The 22,950-nt window shown below is 38.2% G+C and overlaps 1 protein-coding gene across 1 annotated transcript in view; it reads left to right on the top strand.

Annotated features, from left to right (window-relative positions):
- The window catches only part of LOC145991573 (popeye domain-containing protein 1-like), an 84,813-nt gene that overhangs the window by 60,853 nt on the left and 1,010 nt on the right, over positions 1-22,950 (top strand). The window contains exons 2-4 of the mRNA XM_083127622.1: positions 10,839-10,947; positions 13,086-13,197; positions 15,379-15,582. Coding sequence (XP_082983748.1) covers positions 10,839-10,947; positions 13,086-13,197; positions 15,379-15,582 — 425 coding nt within the window. The remainder of the gene's footprint in view (positions 1-10,838; positions 10,948-13,085; positions 13,198-15,378; positions 15,583-22,950) is intronic.

Genomic DNA, 22,950 nt, shown 5'->3' with positions numbered 1-22,950 from the left:
ATTTTTTTCTGGAATGCTTAGCTTACTAGCATTTAGCAGCCACGCGTAGATAGATCACTGTTGGGTTGCAATAAAAATACATTATAAAAAGTGATACAGGAATCAGAGAGGAGGGCAAGAATATGTAGTGGTGGAAGATTATATTTAATATACGCGTAAACTATCACATATAAAATATTTATGTGAGGTTAAAGTTACACTAGCAAGTTTTCTTTTTTCGTATAGGGAGGATGAGGACCAGAATGGACTGTCACTGTGTCGAGGGGAAAATATGTGAACAATTTGCAAGTTTCGCACAATTCTCAGAGTATGAAAGTATCTGTTTATCTCCTTTCGGGATCACATTTCCTTTGAGTTCCATAGCATGGGTGTTGATTGTTGACCCGACGATATGAATGAATGATAAAAGAAAAACATAATAAAACACAATGCTTACAATGGGATTCGAATGAGCCCCGCTCCCTCCCGCCCGACATTGCAAAGTGATGTACGGTAGTTTAGCTTTTGAAGTGTTCTGGGATGTATGCTGACGTATTTTCTACTTGTCCTTAATTATCTCCCTTCTACAAAATACTTTGTCGACTGGCAACTCCGATTCATTCGTCCAGAAGAACGCGTGGTTTTCGGGCATAGCGGGACCGGACACAACGTACCGTGGGAGGTTGACTTTTGCTTTCTTCTGTCGTGTGAAATTTGCAGCGAGTGTTTCGTTCATATTATTTACATTACAGGATCTCTATTGTTTGCCGGTGCGGTGAAGTGATAAAATAGGGGGACCGGGAGTTATTGATGACATTCTGGAGAAGGGATTTTTCGGAATTTACGAAAAAAGTGTAAACAATCAGAAATGGAAGGTCTGTTCCTGATTTGGAAAAATTGTTTCAGGCAGGAGTTGTGAAGGATGGTAAGCAGTTTATTAGGCATTTTGATTTTTGAGAAGAAGAAAAAATATCTCTACAGAGTGATTGACTGAGTAGAAAAACAGTGAAACTTTATTGTTGGCCTTATTCGTTGGTTTCCTCTGCGAGAGGTGTGAAAAAGTAGAGGATACTGAGATTTATCAAATTTATTACATGAAATTTGAAAGGACGGAAAATGATTGTTCCATTTCCTTTCCATTCAATGTTCATCGCACTGCATGAAGGAAATAATCAAAGTTGAATTTTTGGACTCTACGTAGCTACTATCAGAATATATTTGCGAATATAAAATATCATACATATATTTTACCTCGTTACATTTGGATATTGATACAAGGATGAGAAATTTCCCATTATAAAACTGTAGAAAAAAGTTATTTTCTGAATAACATGACCGCCAGGGGGTGAGGGTTCTGGCCCTCATAATTAATTTCGGTTGGCCCATGTTGCGTACCCTAGTTTATTGATTGATTGATTGATTGATTTAGTTTATTTTACTTCGCGTTTTGTGCCTCTTGGCTAATTTGCGAAGATGGGGATGAGTGATGAAATGATGAAATTGATGAATGGACATTCACAAACAACCAAGCCCGACCGGGATTCGAACCCGGGACCCTTGGCGTCGCAGCGCGATGTGCTAACCCCTCGGCCACAGGGTCGGGCGTACCCTAGTTTAAATGTCACCGCACGCCACTGGTATTTTGTTATACTACATGTTGAAATTCCATATCTAGTTGCCCGTCAGTGGCGTGGCGTGACTTTTTCAAAAGTATTACGAGTCATCAGAAGTTATCATCTCCACCCTACCGCCCCCCCCCCCAAAAAAAGAACACGTGCCTCTGATCTGGATTTTTGTTCATTTCGTTCTTATTTTTTTTAATCCGCTCAGTGATTTATTTAGCCACAATCACTTCTAGAAAGAACTACCACTCATGAGAGAGTTACCGCGAAAATCCAGTGAATAGTAGTCGAGCCTTGTCAACCATCTCTGTTTCTTTGCAAAGAGGTGGAAAGCGGAAGAAGAACCACACATTCGGGTCAGTTTGACGTTTCTGCGTTGAACAGACGACAGAATTCCCCTCCTCCGGCGGTGGAAGGGAAGTCCAGATGTACGTTCTACTGTTGCCAACTTAGTTGTTTGGAGCAAGGTTTGTCCAAATCACGAATCGCATCAAGTACTTATCCTTTCGTCTATTACGTAAACGGTTTCAGTTGTAGTGAAATCCAGCTTTGGCTTTGCAGTCTAGCTCTTGTTGCTTCAGAGAAATAGTATCCCCGTTTAGGCGGGATTTAGCTCTTTTCTGGAAATCGAATGTGACAACACTTGCTGCTGATCCGGTATGTCGCAGCGGCAACAGAGCCCCTAAACAGGCATATGAAGAACCCCCAGCACACTTGCCTCTAAGTTTCCCCCGCTGTTCCCTTGCATTGGCGGACGCCCTTTCCTCTTGTTGCCTGTTGAGGGTAGCGGAACGGCCTGTCTCTTCGCTTTTGTCGGCTGCAGAAAAAATGTTCTCTGCAATATACACTCAACTGCAACGCTGTCGGTTAACTTATTTAACAATGTTGTTATTTTATCGAGAAAAAAACTTCTTTATTTCTTTAAATTTTTCTGTTACCTGCGGTAACACCGGTTACATGCACGCCACGCCTCTGGTGTATACCCTGTAGTTGACTTATATTTGAATTGCGTGGGTATATCTCCACTTAAGGGGGGTGAGGTGCGCATTTATTTCAAGTGTCAAAGTTCGAGCGAGTATGAGATAAAGGAGAACAGTGACTTCTATATTTCTTGAAGCTTTCCTGGTCGCCACTGATGAAGATGTTTTCTCGGGATATCAACCAGGTGATTTCTGAATAGGCTTCCAAACTTTCGAGAGCTAAAGCCACTCTCATCTTCAGGCCGTTAGGGCAGCTTCAGGCACTCTCATCTTCAGGGCATCAGTGACGTTAGCTCTCGAAAGCTCGGAAGCCTATTCGAAAAACACATGCACACAGAACCTGGAACGTGTCAATTGACACATATATTTTGGCTCCAATAACACATTAACATGCATAAAAATGCAAATGATGCACTTTTTGGTGTGTCAAAACACACACAGAAATGCATAAAAGAATACTTTTATCAGATTCTGTTCCGCGTGATGCACTAAAATGCATCAACTGGGAAGATCAGACACGATCATTTCAAAGATAACAAAGTTACACATTTAGCTGTGTCAATTGATGCTTTATGCCTTTCTGTGTGTATTTTGACACACCAAAAAGTGCATCATTTGCATTTTTATGCATGTTAATGTGTTATTGGAGCCAAAATATATGTGTCAATTGACACGTTTCGGGTTCTGTGTGTGGTTGAAATTCCGAGAAAACCCTCTTCAAGTGATTTCCATGTTATGAAATCCTCGTCACCTTAGAGTTTGTAAGCGGATATATAAGTCGAATATTAAGCAGCTTATTTACAATACCGTTAATATGTGTTTCGTCTTCCTTGTATTTTTCATGTAGAATGAGAACGCTTGCTCTTCAACTTAGTTTTCACTAATCAGATCAAGATTTGGGCATTTACGTAACATTCAGTTCTTCTTCAATCTTTATTCTTTGCGTTCGTGTATCTTGTGTAGGTAACGCAACTGTTAATCTATTAAGTAAAGCTGAGCAGATACCGATACTAGTGATATCGGTATAGGTAAGTATCTATTGGATTTTCTTCTCCGATACCAATGATGTTCAGTGGCTAGGAGAACGGCCAAGAGAAATAACTTATTTATTAAGATTTGTTCTTTTCATTCACCCTTCCTGGTGACTTGGGAGTCCAACACAGGAAGTTCCATGTAGATTACCGAGAAATTCTGTACTCTCGTGGGAAGCAGATGAGATGATCAAAGGCAGGACATAATGTCATTATTAGAAAAGGATATTACTTGCCTTACGACTAGATGGAGATTATTCCCACACTTGTCCTCTCAAATGTCACTCGTCTGACCTCCCTGTCAGACATCAATCTCATCACACACCATTGTCCTAATCGTTCTCTACTTCGCTTCTCTCTTACAATCTGCAGTCCTTAATCTTCTCGCCAACTGATCTCGCTCCCTGTCAATTCCAACACTCACAGCCTACTCGTCTCCCAAGTCAATCACCTAACGTTTGCCTAATTGCTTATTCCGCATTCCTTTCTCTGATTCCTGCTATGCTAAGACTTTATACTTCTTACGCAATACCTTGGGTACGATACGGCTGCACCCAAACGTGACATTGAACGAATGTAACTGCTTGGTGGTTAATGCTATGTGGAAATAAAATAAACCATTCATTGCCAATTCTTGCTCCCAAACTCGTGAGGGTAAGAACGCGACGTTTCCAAAACCAGCATTGTTATCATGCTGGGCTGATTCCAGAGTTCTTGGAAAAGGGAAGAATGTCGCTGTGGGGGGGGGGGAGGGTTGTGGATTCCTACCCTTCTGTGTAAGTCTTTTGTGTGAATGCTGGCCTATACCGACACTGCAGTGGCTTGTTTTCGTTGCGAACGACAGAGAATAATGGACAGCGGGGCATAAACAAATACGGCCAATTGAGCATTATTACATATCTGTATTTGTACGTCGTTTTCCTCTCTCCTCAGGTTAACCCCAAACAACAAGAATGTTGTCAAATACTTCTTCTTCTCTTTTTGACCTCTGGGTGTAGAAAGAAGTTCACATAAAATGTCACAAGACATTTTAAAAGTGCTATAATGCTTTATTTGGGAGTTATTTAATGTCATTAACAGAACGTGATGAGTTGTTGTGACTAAGTAACTAGCATTTGTTATTTTAAACTGGAATTATGCAAGTATCGGTATCGGCATCGGTATTGGTTGTAATCGGTTAGGATATCGGTATCGACAAATGGTGGTATGCCTCGGCCTTAATATTAAGTCAAATTTATGCCCGGTAAGTGACCAGCCGAAGTACACTGAAACTGCTTTCTTTTCCAGAAACAAGCATTTCGAACACTTGTCCCAGAGATATCTCATTATATGCATAATATGGTAATTGTCTGATAATTGCTCACTCCATTGAGTAAGACGACTACTCTCCACTCCTTGCGCGTGCCTCTAACACGTCGAGGACCTACGACGTTCACTAATATTTTGGTTACGTGGTGTAATCAAACTCCTTGCAGGCTCGTATATAAACAACAATTGCCATTTGTCAGATATAAAAAGTGCAAATGTTAGCTTACTTTTAACATAAAATATAATGTATAATCACGGACACTTCTGGGTTGTAATGATCTGAAGGGGCCAGTGAGAGATAGTCCGAAGCCGCACGTAGACAATTTGGAGTTACAGCCGATTGAATGTTTGGCGTTCCCCCATTAATAGTAATTTATGGACGCGAATTGAGATGAATATACACTGTAATATGTAGTTAATCATGTATTGAATCAATAAACCTAAATACCAATGTACTCCTGTAGTTTTCAGCTTTATAATTTGGAGGAAAACACGATTGTGGCTTGTGACTATATCCGACCGAAAAGTTTTGTGATGTGTTAAGAACGTGATAGGGAGGTACGTTAAAAGCACCATGAGTTATCTCGAAAGAGAGAATATTACTACACATTGTTATCTGATATTTATGTTGATGATTATCATGTTTACCTCTCCATTCCTGTCTTGGTATTGTTAAACAATCCTTTATTTGCTGTTGAACATTTCTCACTTTTCGTGCACGTTCTGCAACCTATGGACAGTTTAAAGAGCTTCTTTGCAGATTGAAGTTTCAACTCCTTAAACCTGTGACTAATACGAAAAGGTTTCTGATCTTGTTGACGGTTATTAATTCTTTTGCGACACGTCTCTTCTTTGGCATCATTTTCATGCCAGCCATAAGTTTTGTATTCTGTGCATTAAAATCTCCCGGATCCATAATATTGAATGAAAGATATTTCCTTCCTCTACGAGCAATTTTACCTTCGACAAGTGCAGCAAGGTCCTTAAGTGGTCTTTGTTTTATCGGATACATAATGGCGTCCTTCATTGCGTAGCCATTTTGTCTTCTCTCGGTTCTACTGTGGGCAATTCATCTGCCTTTTCCTTGTAGCTTGTGGCGATATTTCAGCTGGTCGGCCAAATTTTGGATGCAATGATGAGAAAAACTCAACACGAACAGCTGAAGTGAGAGAGAGTCACAAGCCACAAGAAATAATAATATAATACTGTACCCCGCTTAAGGTTATTTCTCAGTTAATGAATCACGTTTGGCATAGTTATGTACTTGCTTTATACGACAGATACCTCATATTAAATTAATATGATCAGGGAAATCTAACAATCAATGTTTTATACACCATTTTAACTGTCGACGGAAATAGTCACAAGACACAGCGAACATAACCATAATTGTTATTATTATATACACCGAAGGTTCATTTGACCCTGAACTGCTAGTTGACGGGTGCAAGGAATCTTCACTATCACTGTAAGAAAGATCTGACGCATTATTTCCGTCACTATAGTCAGCAAGATCCATGTTTTCCAACAAGGAACGTTCGGTCGACGTGGCATGTGCGTCCATCTCCGTGTGGCTTAGGACTATATCATTACACAGATTAACACCTGGTGGTAAGGTCAAGAACTTCAGTCGTGTAATATACTGCCATTCGATGGAAAATATTACAATGTCTCGCAATGCCTGAACGGAGGGTTGTTTATAGTGCATGATGGTATGCTTAACTCCAAAAACTCAAAATTTTGGCTCAGGACTATCTCTCACTGATTCCTTCATCTCATTGAAAGTTAACGGGTTTGTTACAACCCAGAAGTGTCCGTGACTGTACAAAAGTTAACAGTTTTATGAGTTGGATCACACTATAGCAGATGGTTAGTTATTTCTAATAGGTCACATTTCAAGTACAGTGTGACGCCCTCGAGCTTACGTCATTACCCAAAATAGCGCAGAACATGCAGCAGCAGGTTACAGTTGCAGTGTGGGTAGCAATTTTATACCGGAATGATCGTGAGACTGGTGTGACGTCATTTTACTTAAAATGATTCCCGTCGACTGTAGGAAAGTGGAGGAAAAATCTGCTTACGAAGTCCATTGCTGTGCACACGGCTCTCACGTTCATTCTAGTAAACAACTGTAACTTGGTGCTGCATGTTCAGCGCATCTTGGCTCGGACGTGTTACACTTATCTGAAATGAAATAATGAAGTTTGAAGTTTAATATACCATTGACTATTTCCCTCTACATTGTACAGTAACACACTTCATTTACTTCAAACGTGTAGACATATTTCTGACTCATCCTGTATATATTATATTTCATAATGTGACTTTTTAGAAAGTCATCCCGTACCAATTTGAGGCACCCTTTGTAGACAGAAGCCCTAGGCTAAACACACACAGACCCACACATACTAAATCCGGATATGATGTAGCGAAAGCAACAACTGACGTGAAAATTCTCCAGAATTACCTCTGACTAACTAACTCTCTAGCCTTCTTCAACCCGAAAATGTATGGCTGCAGCAACACAAGCCTTCCATCTATCCCTATCCTAGGCAAGATCAATCCATTTTTTTCCATTCTTACAGATTTCCATTAGATCCATCTCAACGTTATCTGTCTATCTTCGTCTTGGCCTTCGTACAGGCCTCTTACCATCACGTTTCCCAACAAGAATCCTGTAAGCTCTTCTTTCCTCTCCAATTCGTGTCACATGACCTGCCCACCTAAGTCTTCTTGATTTAATCATTCTGATAATATCTGGACAGAAATGGAAATTTTGCAGTTCTCAATTATGTAACCTTCTCTACTCACCTGTCACTTCATCCCTTTTAGGTACAAGTAATTTTCTAAGGATTTGTTTTTCAAATACTTTTAATTTATGGTCCTCTTTTTTATGTAAGGGACCAATTTCACATCCATATAATACTACAGACAAAATTACGTTTTTGTATATTTTAACTTTCAGTTTCTTAGATATTACAGAAGAAGATAAAAGTTTATGAAGAGAAAACACGCATTTCCTGAAATAAGCCTGCTCTTAATTTCCTCTTTATGGAATTAGCTCTGATCAATCCAGAATTTAGAATAGAAGCGTGGTCCTTTCGAAATAGATGGATCACGCAAAACTCGGACGGTCATATTGCCTGCATCTCCAATTCCAGTCCAAAAAAAAAAAAGGAAAACTCCAAATTTCCACAGCGTGTTCCAGGATCAATCCGTAGTATGCGAACTCTGGCTCCCGGCCATCGAGTAAATCCATGGGCCTCTTCTCTCATCCCAGAGCCCCTTGCCAGAACACGCGTGTATTTCGATCAGACTCGGAGGAAGATGAAAATATATGCACGCTCTACTTTTCCTCAAGATCGCCCATAAAACTTCCCATTGACGGACAGGCTATATTGCCTTGAGAGAGAGGATGAGTTACGACTTTGCTTGTGCTGTTGTGAAGCATATTAATGCATCCGCAATGAAAAGAAAGTGCTTCGTGCAGTAGACAATATGCCGAATTTTTAAAGAAAGAATTACATAGCTCTTTTTTTTTATTTGGAACGAAATGCCGAAAGCAGTAAAGTTTAGTAGATGCGTGTTGAGAAAATTTTCCATTACTGCAATTATTTCTCTCCCTGCTGCAATTATACGGACAAACCAAATGGAGAAAAATCTTACAATTACAATTCTCTCCCCCTATTTCTCTTTTTTCTTTTACAGCAATATTACGTGATTGTAGTGAAGATCAAGATTTCCCCCGTATCTTACGATTGCGGAAAGGGGAAAGTTAAAATGTCTTCGGTCCCAGGTACACGAATGTAATGTTCTGCATTTTAGTAAGGAGGTGGCGTTTCCAGAAGCCTTTAGCAAAGCCAATCGATAGTTTAGTACCGAACGATAGAAAAGGGTAAAAAGAAATGAATACACGAAAAACTTTTTATTTTGCATATAGAACGTTTTTTGTGCCATACAGGGTATTTCAAAAGTAGCGAAACTATTTGACCTTCTACAACACGAAAGAATGAGATATTTACACCACGGTTTTACTTTCAACTGTAAATTTCACTGAACCAGGGCACATTGTTGGATCACGAGACTGAGTAAGGCAAGCAGTCTTACCAGATGTAACGGATCGAGGGATAAAACCAAATCAGGGTAGTCAGGTTCAACTAGAATCCTTTAAGAAGTTACATATCGGGACAAAATTATGATGCATTATTTCTCATTCGATTGTACAGTCAGTACCTGAGCCCATGTTGCCTGAGTCTGCGGACAAAATTCAGCAGCACTGAAAGTGTTGTCAACCACGATTATACGTATACCACGAAAAGGTCACGTTTTACTTTCCTAGTAAATTTGCTATTATCCAACTCACTTCAAGTTCAAAGCGACCTCCTGCCAAAAAGTTTCCATCATATAGGCAGAGCACATACACTTTTAAAATAATATCTCCTTCTTATTATTTCTTTAAGAACTCAACAATGAGAAACTGATGAAGTGACAAATATTTGTAATTGTTTCATGAAATATTTTCGTTTAGAGAAATTATTTAGTGTAAATGAACTGGGGGAAAAATTCTGGGAGACGGGAACTACCTGCTCACCCACACAACCATTCTTTCCCTACTACATCAAATCCAATGAGTATTTTAAGGAGAAGATTAAATACGTGGTTTTTGGTAGGAGGCTACATACTTTTATTTTTGGTTTGAGTTTACTGACGAAAAATTAAAGCTCGATGAAAAATATTTATAGCCTGATATATGTATAAAAATGTTGTTTGTGTGTGTGTGTGAGTGTATGTGTATAAATCGGTATTTTTTAAATGTGATTTGTCTATTGTGAACGGTATATGTATTTTTTGTGCGAATTGTATTATGGTGTAGATAAAGTTCAGTTATACGGTTATAGGCATGAGCCTTAAGGTTCACCTTCACCGTGTACAAGATAAGTGAAAAATATGCATGGCATCAAACAGGGGCCCGTCAAGTATCTGAGCGACGCTCGCTGAGGAAGATTTTCGCTCGTTGAGCAGACAGGTCATTTACTTGACGCAGTTTGCTCATTGATCAAAATATCTGTGCCTTCCCTTTGAATAATCTGTGGTCAATGTGGCTGCGTCGAGTGGACACGATTTCGGTGTTTGAAATGCTGTTAATTTATGAAATGGAAATAGAATAGTAGATGTGAACAAAACTGTCGAAATTTTCATTTTCACAAAACTACGGTGTATATTTACATTTAATGTTTAAATAAACAATACTATCATTTTAATTCAATTATAAAATTGGAATATTACATCACCTTCTGTTACTTGAACTTCCTTTCTAATTACGCTATATCGCAAGCCGTTCATCATAAATATTTCCTCATTGGTCGACACGCCATTTGCGGCTCGCCACCCGCCATCCTCGTATAGTTTTCCTCTTCTTCCTTTTGCCTCAGGAGATCGAAACACAGAAACGCTATATTCTGTGGCTCAAACCTGTGGCGAGCAAGGTTCAAGTTCGCTCAGCGATCAAGTGAGCAGCGCTAGCGGAGCAACGCCTATTTGGCCGTCAAGTAGCCGTGCCATCACGTTGTTCGCTGAGCGCTCAGATACTTGACGCGCCCCAGGGCTCCGAGGGGAAGGTTGACCTTTGGATTGAGGAACACAGCAGGCTTGACGTTGCCACAGTGTGCGGGAACCGGACATTCTTCGCCCTCACTCGCTTTGCTTCTCCCGTATGTGGCAACATTGTAATCCTGCTGCGCCGAATAATTTCCTGGCCGCTTTTTGTACTAGAATGTTTTTTTCATTTTTCTTAAATCAGCATTGGTTGATTGATTCTGAACTTACGAATGTATAATTAAAAAGGCTCTTGTTGAACTGTTATGTGGAAAATTGTTCGTTATTTTACATTTTTTAATGCTATCGTCTGTTAATTTCAGGTTACGAGTCACCTGTGATAATATTCATCTTCACTATATTCTGCCTCATCAATTCATCGATTCTCCGGAGTGGGAGGCGTACCAAGCGGACAACGACGACCTATTCCAGGTAATATTCCCAAACCAATCTATGAGAACTGCCCTTGTGGACAAGGTAACCTGCATTTTGTAAGCCAGCATGCCGTAGTATCAACCTAACTCATGCGTGAGTGTATATGCACTCGGTAAATTATGCTGTTCCATGCCTAGAATTAAAATACAACTTCATATTCAATTTATTTCAGTGTCCTTCTAAAAAAACACAATCATTAAAACTATAATGTGTTAACCATCAATAGCTCAATATTTTGCCGTTAGGGTGTTTTGGCTCTGGGCAGACAGTTGATCCTCCTCGAAACAAGGGTTCTTTTCATATACTCTGCTCGACAGGGTAATTAGCAACACCTGGTAAAGGCCATGAAGTTGTATAAATATGGATGACAGGGAGTTGGGACGATTGAAATCTATTCTGAGGATGCAACACGTTCAAGAAAAATATATCACACTGATAAAAGGATAAAACTGGATGACCACAAGAGAGGGAACTTTGCAGCAATTGCCTATGGGTATCAAGGCTGCAGCATATCCGAGAGTGAGGAAGGATAACTTCTATTCAACTTATGTGACGGTACGAAGTTCGCCACACATTATCTGCGTGGTCTGTAAATTTAATAGTGGTAACACTCTCAGGAAGAGGTGACAACACCGGGCAGTGAGCATATCGATGTGTGGAGTAAAAAGAGTGGTTGGTGCAACAAGTGCTGTTCTGTATGCATGAAGTTGAAATGAACACAATTTTGCGTAATGCCCTAAAACGTGTTTACAAAGGTAAAACAGTGATTGTGAATCAAAATCAGGTGGCCCGTAATATGTAAAAATGCACGAGAATGTCATCAAGACGTGCGTGAAGCATGTAGCAACAATAGCTAGCGATATCTGATTATTGCGAAATGGTGACAATATGGGGAACCCAGTATGATGCATTTTTCTCATGTTCAGGTTGTTCGCACTGACACATCCAAGACACATCCCAAACTCCTCAAAAAATGCACCTACCCATTGTGCAACCATCAGATACGGCTAGGTATTGTTACTACAGGCTTCCTGCAAGTCTTGATGACATTCTCATGCATTTTTACCACGGGCCACATGGAGTTTGATTCATAATCGCTGTTTTACCTTTGTAAACATGTTTTAGGGCAGTACACAAAATGGCGTTCATTTCAACATCTTACATACATAACACTCACTGCAACGACCACATTTGGTAATCCACACATCGACATATGCCCCAACTGACAATCTTCACTGCCTGATAGTGGTGTAATTACCAATTCTTGACAGTGTTGCCACTTTTAAATTTACGGCCCACGTAAAATATACCGTACATCACCTTGGAGTTCAAAGAAAGATATGTGCAACAAGAAGAGGGAGAAATGTTAAATATGTTCGCTATCCTTCTAGGTTGCTATTGTACCTTTCATCATTCTTTGCATTCTCACAACTCCTACTCGTAACTTCTTGTACGAATTAAAAAAAAAAACAGGGAAAGTTTTCTGGCCATAAAAGCAGTGCCCGACTTCTGCGTGCTTGGTACAAAATTTATTCCTAAAGTCTTAAGAGTGCTATTCAATTCAAGCAATGTAATCAATGAACAAAGAATGGCATCAGAGTTCAATCACTTTAAGGGGAAAATACCGTACCTGGAAATATTATCTTAAAAGAGAAACTGTTCCTGTGAATAGTTCTAGTGGTAAGTACTAAACATCAACACTTGTGCATTCTGTGCTGTGATTGTCATCTTGGAAAAGGCTGAGCACTAAACTATTCAAAGGCAAAGTCTTCTCTTTAAGATATATATATTTCTTTTTCTGGTAGAACCATAAAATTACACAATCATGATTCGTCATGTAGCTCATCTTACTAACCCACAGAGGAGAAGTCGAGTGGTTTCGGTTCAAAACTTCCGTGTTGCGGGTTCTAGAGTTTAGACAAGAACAGAATTCTAATTAGTTTTTATTTTGAACGTAATTTATTTTGCAATCATGACAAACATTTGACTGCTAACTGTATGTTTCGTCTGCACTTGACTTTTGTAAGAACTGAAAGGCGCTACTGCCTCTCAACACCTTTCACCAATCACTTTGAAGTATTACAGCATTTGACAAATATGGTTTCATAACTAATACATCTCTCTCTCTCCTGCAGGTGACGATAACTGCTGAAGAGAAATCACTGTACCTGTGTTGGCCGCGAAAGAGACTTTATAATGTGTTACGGGCGAGGCCAACGTTGGAAGTAATTCTGCACAATATAATAGGTAAGTACGAGGTAATGCTAGTTGTCTTGAGGATCTAAAGCTCCGAAATGAAAGTGTTCACCGTGAATTGAACCTATGACCATTTGGAAGCTGATACACTTCAGTACTTCCTTCATCTAAAGTGATATTTTAAATTATATAGTTTAAACTCATTACAACATCGATATGGAATCTCGATCTTACGTTTTTCAGGGGACCAAGCTGAGAAAGCTTAAAATGCGGGAAAATGTAAAATTGAAAAAAAATTAAAAAAAATAAATAGCATTTTGCTATATCGGGGCCATCAAGATTGAATGTACGTATAAGTCGGGAAACCCGGCTCCCGTGGCGGAGTGGTTAACACATCGCGCTACGACGCCAGGGATCCCGGGTTCGAATTCCGGCCTGTGCATTGATGTTTGTGAGTGTCCATTCATCAATTTCATCATATCATCACTCATCTCCATCTTTGTAAATTATCCAAAAGCGGCACAAAGCGAAGTAAAATAAAGCAAATCAATCATATAATGCGGGAAAATGTAAAATCCGGTAACGTAAAATCGAGTCTTCACTGTATTAATTCAGCAGTCATACAGAGTGTGAACTCTAGGCTCTGGAAAAGGACTCTGATTTACAGGTTATCATCATTCGAAGAACAAGAAACAGAGTCACACTTCTGATGGAGAAGTGAACTTACACCCGAAACATAAAACCAACTACATTTTGTAAAAGATAACAACATAATATGTTTTCTATGGCTTCGTCGAATTTCCCGGAAGGCCAACCATTACCCACGTACTTGTACGTGGATCAAATTCATCTAAGTGTCCCCTCTTCCAACAAAAAAGTAAACATGTATTTCCATGGCCGTACCGATCTAGTGGGTAACAGTTTCTAGGAGGCCTTCTCGGATAGGAGTTGTCCAGTAGTAAAAGGAAGTTCTCGATATTCGGTTTCGCCTGTGGTAGGTTCTGATCTTGTCCCACCGTTGTTCGCTGATTTTTTTCGTCTGGACATCTTGAAATGTTGAAGTGTGTGTCGGGGTCATTTGCAACACACCTCTTCAGCCACCTCGGCTGTACTACTCGTGACACCATCTTCTGACATTATCTGGTAGAGGATACTATTCTGAATACGACGAACAATAACTCGTGGGATTTCATTTTGAGCAACGCGTTTGAGGGATTGAACACAAACTGCAGAATTGATAGAAATAAATATTTATATTTGAACGCTTCTCGCTCATTCTGGACGTTGGCGGGACATTCTTCAGTGCTTTACTATGCATTTAGAACGTAATGTTGGTCTCCTCGATTTGTAAGCGTCGTCTCACTCCGATACACATTGGTATAATCGAAGGTGGCCAACAAGAGTTTTTAAAAACACAAACGAGGTTGTAAAAACTTGCTGCCAATGGGCCCCTAACCGAACAAGGAGTTTCATTTTTATTAGGAATTGTACAGCAGAGATGCGCAACGTATTTAGAAGATCTCAAGAAGTACGTTGTGACGAGTCTTGCCACACTTTCAGTTAGGACAAATTAGGAGGGTAAGAACTTGTTTCATTGATTGATTTAGCTTATTTAACTTAGCGCTTCTACCACTTTTGACTAATCGTGAACATGAGAATGAGTGATGATATAATGAAATTGATAAAGGGACCTCTCACACTCACAAAGATCACCCATGCCTAAGTCGGGATTCCAACCCGGAACCACTCCGCCACGGAGGAAGGCGAATGAGAACTTGTAGACACCTACTTGTACTGTCAGCAACCAAGAGAAGTTCGGATTATTTTGATAATAAAAAAAACTGACTATAATCAGCAAAAAACAAGAAATGATTAGTGCACAATATTAAGACATTTCAAAGAACGGGTTGAATTGTAGTAAAATAGGTGCATGGTGGGTTTGGTATCTCTAGAAATAGATCATATAAAACAATAGTCTTTATTCATTTTCTAAGATTAGCTTGAATGAAACAATAAGGACAATTTCAACATTCTACGCACAGTGTACCGTAAGAAAACATTTATTTGATGCAACCAAAGGTTGATTTTCAGAGCTACAATTCAATGTACGGTAATCAATACAAAACCTATAAGACACAGTAAGTTTACATCATGTATGTTGAAGACGTTTAATACTAACTATTGTGTAGGTTCCTTTCAGGAAAATACTAATTCTTTGTTTCTCACTCACAGGAAAGGATATTACACAAAAGTTGTATTCCCTCAACGAGCACCTAGCACCTCCCGAAACGACACCAACGTCGATTCCCTCCGACCCTTGGCGACGAAACCTCAACCGTAGCCTCAGCGTTGACGCAGTCCATACGGGCACTCGAGGTCACGTGAGGTCGCTCGCATGGAGAACGCAACAGCGCCGCACCTCGGATTATTCAGACCGTAAGTGTCTTTTCTGCTTCTGTGGATGGTTTACTTCTCACAGCACACACGAAATGAGGACCTTACCGTTGACATTCTTTTCTTGCAACTCAGTAGCGCAGAAGAAAATAAATACTCTATGGGAGATTTACACGAAGCGACAAGCTGAGATATGATGTAATAGAACTATCGAAGAAAACTCGGAGAGGAATACTAGAGCTTAACCTTTTCGTATGTTTACTGTTGCAATATTCGGTTCTTTGAATTCTTATGTGTTGAATAAGAAGGAAGACTTAACTGTTTTTTTCATAAGCAGTTATAAATGCCAGTAAATTGAAATTTCTGTTACATCCGTTACATCTGTTGCAAGGCAAGACGAAGGTCAATTTCTTCAATTAACTTCAAAACATTTAATTACTTACTGGCAGTAGCAGCGATTAGGTTCCAAAAGTGAGGGTGAAAGGACAGTTTACTTTTACTCCTCCTTGGTGTAGGATACTGCGTGGTCATAGGTAGAGAAAACTGGGGGGGAAACTACCATCACGCCCCCCTAACATCACTGCTTACAGGTGATATTCGATGTTAGATTATGCAATACAGAGTAAATGTGAGGGAAGTATATGTCCGGGGTATATTGGAAATAATCTGTCAAGTTTGGATCTTATTGTGATCGCAACACCTTCAAACTAAAGAGATAAAATTCATAACTTCCATGCAACTATTGACTACAATGTAAAATTCAGCGGTAAGGTCCTCGGTCCTTGATTCTAAAGGAGTTACTATACTACGACACGCCAACAAAAATGATGATTGAATTTTACCAGGATACTTTCAGTCGCTTATAATTTGAACATTTCTTGTTATCCCATGTAGCTTATTGAAGACAGGAGAGTTGACAGGAATTGACAGCACGCTATTAATACAGTAAGAAAGGCTTGCATGTGAATCATGTTCAGCTATGGTAACCGGAAGTTTCCATTTCAAGGCAAGAGTTGGTACTTCACTACTTCCTCTGGTACCAACGAGTTATGCTTTCCAGAAGATCTGACAATCCATTACAGCAAATAAGCTTACGTTAAATAACAATTCTAATTTGCTTCTTTTAAATTAAGAAATTTTTTCACTAGGTCTCAGTGAATTCCTCTTGAACATCAAGATATGAGCTTCAAATATTTTCAAAACCTGTTGAAGAATAAACCTTGATACGAATACGATATTTGCATAAGTTAAAATGTAGTAACGTGGTAATTAACGTGTTACACGTCCACGTTTGAATTTTATCTCTAGTTTTGTGAAGCCCACTTTAAAGCAATTACTTCCTGTAACCTACTTTAAAATGTTATGTTGGCAAATTACATTGCTTGTGTTGTCACTATCATCATTAAAATATACTAATTTGCAAACTTTCAAGTTGAATGGTTCCAGCGTTATCATTCATATAGCAGTGTCTACCTTCAGAACCAAATGTATAAAAATCATAAGAAAATGTATGCCACACGCTTAATTCAGATGGGATAAACAATTAAAATTGTAATACTTACAATGCATTCCTATTGAAAAACTATGCATTAATCATTCAATTTTACGATTCGTTCAACATTCCCTTTTTGAAATTTTTGGTGTCCGTTAGTGAGCAGGCAAAGAAAGTTAATATTTAGTGAAATACTAAAACAGGCAAGGAAATATTTTTGTTTGTTGCTGATATCTCAGTTGCTTTCGTCAGAATTTGCTATTGCAAATTGAGCTGTTCAACATTGAGCAGATATTTCAATCGCACTGTACACATCCCTTCAAATTATCTTAGATTAACAGGAGGCAATGATGTAAAATTAGTAGATAGAGACCACCACATATATGTTACTGTTTCTCTTTCAGGTTACATTAACCATAACAAATATATACTAAATATTTTTGATACTTCAGTATTATAATCGAATGTATATGGGGAATAAGCGCACACTGTGTTTCCTTTTTCTTCTGTATCCTGTACCCACTTCTCTTGCAGCGATAATGACAGTTAAACGCAAGGAACCAGTACTGATAGCAAATGGAGCCGGACTAGCTCCCAATATAGCAGATAGTTTTCGTCCGTAAGTACACAAGTCTTTTGGGAACACCGAAAAGCCAAAGAAACAATATATAAATTTTGCTTTTTTATCTTCACACGCAGTTTGAGGTGAGCATCATTTCTTTACACGTGTGATGTGTGCCACATAGATTAGTGAGAGTAGCTACTCGTTTCTTAGCTGATAACTTCGTTCGTCAGAAGTAACCAGATGTACAAAATGCTTGGTTTCATTACATTTTCTCACGTATACTTAATCTAGTTCGCTTCTACATATCACAGTGGCAAATTTGGCATAGGGTAGGTTCTTGCAATTCTGTACATAGAGGCATGTAAATCCTGCTTTTTACATATAAATACACTTATGATGTAAGGAAATCCATTGTCAATATGCGACACATAGGGTGTGTTCTATTATAAAGTAATTTTGTTTCCAATTACCATATTCACGTAAATGGATAGAAGTACACTGCGTAGCAATCTAACAATAGTAACTCTAAAATTGATGAATATGCCTAATTTTATATTACATTTATGACCGCATTTTGCAATATTCAAACCCTGTAAGAAAAATTATGACTACAATTTTTATTAGTTTGCAACAGTGATTCAATATTACAATTATGCAAATATTCTTTTGTTCAAAGATTGTTCTCTAGAGTTGTAGAGAATCGTTGTACTATGGAAATAGCCTGGTGCAAAATAGTGGAAAAAAGGTATGCAAATGGGGAAATACTATTACAAGAAATACACTCAAAGTCGCAAACGCTATCCTGGATCGCGCTTCAACCGAATTATTTTTCGTCATAAATATCCTGGAACAACTCTCGAATCGTATCTTCTATCGGTCCGGTCCGAAATGCATACATAAATTCAGAAGGTGACTTATCATTAAGAGATACGTATCACCACCTCTGACATAGTGAGTTTTAAATCAAAATGTTTCTTATATTTTCTTGTTTCCTATAATTTGCATCTCAGGGTACTTCTAGTAACTTTAACAACCTTTAGGAAAAGGAAGCTAGGTTCATCAGACAAAAAAGTTAAGAAAAATCGATTTGACGTTGCGAAATATCGTTAAGTATAAGACAACTGTGGAAATTGTGTCTTAAAAATATATGTTTCTTTATTAAATCTTAAAGAATAATAATTCACACTTACATGTGAGTACGCAGGTAGAAATCACGCATGCAGCTTTTTGGTGAATAACTCCTTTGCTAGAGTGGGCAAACGTCCAGTAGGGATTAACCAAATGGTCTCACATCATATCTGTATTAAAAAAATACTGTTAGTACCTGCAAGAGTATTCTATAAATGAGAGCACATATTTAAATTGGCGATTATGTACCAGTGGCGTGCATTGAATAAGTGCTTAGAGGTTGATTTGTTCAGTATTCGAGGAAGTGGAAGTGTGGTGCCATCGCACCACATAGTAGGATTTGTATAAAGCATCCCCAAACTTGTAACGTTGTACGCAATCTACAAGATGGTCGGCGTATTGATTACTCATGTTAAGGTAATAATATTCCAATTTGTTCCAAACGTGTCGTTTTGTCATCTAATTATTACACCTTATCGAGAAGTAGACAACATATATTTTCGCGCAGTCTATCGAGATACGTAGACATTGTAAATACTTGTAATAAACTTGTTAGAGACTTTTATGACTTAATTACTTCCAGCACGGACCATGCCGTGTACAGCCTTGAACTTAAATTGCACGCATGAGTGTGCTTCACTCTTGAAGCTGTTTGACAATTCTACTGTTAATGGCATCGGCAATTTGTTATAAAATTAAGAAGTTAAGAAGAAATTTGTTGTTATTACTGTATATTCTCTACATCTCGATTTAAAACCAGAATCATTCCAAAAGTTACAAAATTCAGCACCTAAAATCGTGGCATTTAACAATTTAAAAATGAGTCAATTGTAACTACTCTCAAACGCACAGGCAGCAACAACTTACTTGATTTGTTTATGACCTTGATCTATTGAACAATCAATGCTAATAAAGTATGTGCTTGTACCTTTTCAATTTCTATCTCAGGAGTAGATTTCCTATGTACTAGCTAGTTCATCTTTGCACATAATCTTATTTTAGTTACTGGACAGCACACTTAAATTTTCCAACACTCCTCATATGTAGCACGCAATTTTATTTGAAAATAACTACATTAATATTAATATTATAAACACGACTTTTAAAAATATATTGCACGGAAAACTCTTTATACGTTAATAACCAGTAAAATAAATTCCTAATAAATTCCATTTATTTTTGTAGTATATGTATTTGGCATTGTAGTTACAGTAACTCCACACACACATTTTTTGTGTTATTATAAATGTAGTTGTATCTACACAAATGATTTTATATTTTCACTTTTTGGTGCATTTTGTTCTATTAGATGTGCATATTATCAGTTAAGTCTGGAATTTGATACACCATAATACTAAGAATTGAATTTTCGTTAAACCTAATATTTTCTAATAAACAATAAATCTTATATACATCCTAAATAGTTACTACATTAAAATACTTACGGGTATTTAATTTCTCTAAATCAGTAATAACTTAATAAGACATTTTACTTTGTAAAAAGCAAATAAAGAAAAATAGTAAAATCATTATCTTTCATAAAAACAAATCCCTTACATATTTGTTGATTCAAATCTATCATAAAAAGCATTTCTTCTTCCTGCAAAAGATGCAATTTTTTTCGTATATTATTGCAATTTGTGCAAATCCAGAAGATTCATCTTGCCCTAGTTGCTATATTGTAAATATGGACTGATAGAATGAACAAACTCGTTTTGAAACTATACATTTGTATATGTGTGTGACTGAGGCACTACTATTTGACACTGCACACTGCAGTTTATTCATAATATTGCACGTGGGCTGCATTGCATCAAGAATAGAGAATGAAACGCATGGTTCTTACAAATCTATGGCACGTTAATCACACTGCATCGACTATCTTTTGCAACTTCCACTCGCATGTGTTGTCCGTGCGTTGAGATTAAATTAATCTAAGCTATAAACACAAAATATTGTGTAAATTATACTGTCGTTCTCACTATAATGTGTTTGGTATGTTTAATATCTTGAGATGCACTAGGAGCCGGTCAAATGCAAGTTTTCTGCGTTAATGTATACTGGTCAATTACTCTTTTCACAGCACATAGAACGTCTATAGGTGAAAACTTCATATTGCAACTCCCTAGTTCTTATTTTGTAAGTTATGAGTAGGTTAAACTAGTCTACCAGAGATTGGATTTCTGGCAAATGGTAACTTGGCCAAAGAGTGTGTGGGCGTGTGTTCCACTCTTGTACAAAAGGTGCTGAAATCACATTACATGATAACATGCATTCACTGTCTACTGATGAAATTTAGATATTGTATGACATATAGCCACAAACTTCTGCATTCTTAGAGTGGGTACGACTCATACCATGTTACATATAGAAATGCTCCTTGGCTCGTTCCCATCTGCGAAAAATTGGGGATTTCGTGTAAAAACATATACTCAGTGTGGTATTTGTAGGAAGGATGGGGGGGGGGGATTTCAACCTTCTGGGTACTTCTGTCTTTCCCTATGGTTGATAAATTTTATCCATGGGGGGAATGTTATATGGGATGAAGTCATTATCTCATGCTGTCCCTAGACAGTCAGTAGAATTTCCACCGCACTGGAAATGTCTTAAATACCACACTGCATATACTCACTCACAGGTGTATCCGTACACTGTTGATAAACTTTCACAAAACACCAGGCCAAAAAAATATTAACGTTTTGCTCGCTGAAGTCTGATTTGGACGCTAGAAGCATTTAAGGAAAAAAATATTTCGTACGCAATGGACAGGAAAGACAATCAAGGCCGTACCTTGAACCTTTGAACAAGAAAAAGATATTTTGAAGTGCAAAAGCATCAGATACAATAAGCAGCATATGCATAAGACCATAGGTTATACTCTGCCCGGTTTCACCATGATGGCAAGAATACAGTTTCCATAACATATTCACTATGGAAACGTATTATCACTCTTAGTATGTTATTCGACATAAGAAAGAACACGCCAATGGCAACCATAATTCTGTGCCGTGTGGTTGCATAAATGCAGAATAAACTATGCCGTTTATTATCGAGGGCTCGACATGTCAAATTGAAGCCTCAGTGAGCAAAGTGTTAATTTTTTTTAATGTATTCGTTATTTAATTTCAAATGTACCAATTACCAAGGGATTCGAGCGATTAATAACAATAGCGTATCAATTATCACTTTAACCTAACAGTAAACTTATTGAATTATCCTCGAAGGAGATTTCTACTCAATGTGCACCAGATGAGTGAATATCTAGCACCCATGTTTTTTTTATTATTATTATTTCATTTCATGACCGTCAATGTATCGAAAAGTATAATTACTTTGTTGATTGATTGATTGGACCTACAAGTTCGAACAGCCCCCCCCCCCGCCCTCACAACGCAAATGTGCATTAGTTTATTTCTTTATTAAGCGGGTGAGGTTCAGCCTATAGGCTGCTCTGCTACCTAACGTTGTACAGTCAACGGCAAAGGCTATGGTAGTGAAATTGTCCACCGCAATTTTCATTACTTTTTTTCTCTACATCCTGTGTTGTTTTAAGGAATGAAATTATGTTGGTTCGAAGCAGGCATTGCTCACTGAACGTCATTATTTCGATTAATTATCATCACATTGTGTAATATAGACCGAATGAAAATGGTGATGGACAATTCGCCTACTGTTTCTTTTGCCGTTGGGTTTACAACTTAGTAACAGGACCGTTACTAGGGGCAGCCATTTGAAATATACAAATGGACCATATTAGTGTGACGTCATGAGCCCAAACAAAGCTACCATTTGTATTTCTCCTAACCAAATCAATGGGATTTTCCATCGGAAGGAGTAGCTCTAATTATTGTGAGAGCAGTTATGAAACAAAATTGTGATGTACATCGTACATCAATGTAAAAATGAAATTTCGGAGAATACGTTTATATGTAACACATTCCTTACAGATGATAATGTAAAGAATAAATGGAGTAGGAAAAGCTACCCCTTGCGATGGAAAATCCCATTCATTTGGATATCAGAGAAACACGTTGGCTCGTTGTTTAAACTCAAATCCTGGTTTGTTGTCTGCTGTGACGTCACCACTAATATGATCCCTTGATGCACATCAGTGTATATACCAGACATAATTGGCCGCCCTAAAAAAATAGTCACTCATCCACTTCTAGAATCCTGAATATGGCATAGATTAGTGAACATGGTGCAAATAAATATGGCAGTGACG

This window comes from Lepisma saccharinum, chromosome 1, assembly GCF_977018435.1.
Source record: "Lepisma saccharinum chromosome 1, izLepSacc3.1, whole genome shotgun sequence".
Taxonomy (NCBI): Eukaryota; Metazoa; Arthropoda; class Insecta; order Zygentoma; family Lepismatidae; genus Lepisma; species Lepisma saccharinum.
This window is presented reverse-complemented; position numbering and strand designations above follow the sequence as displayed.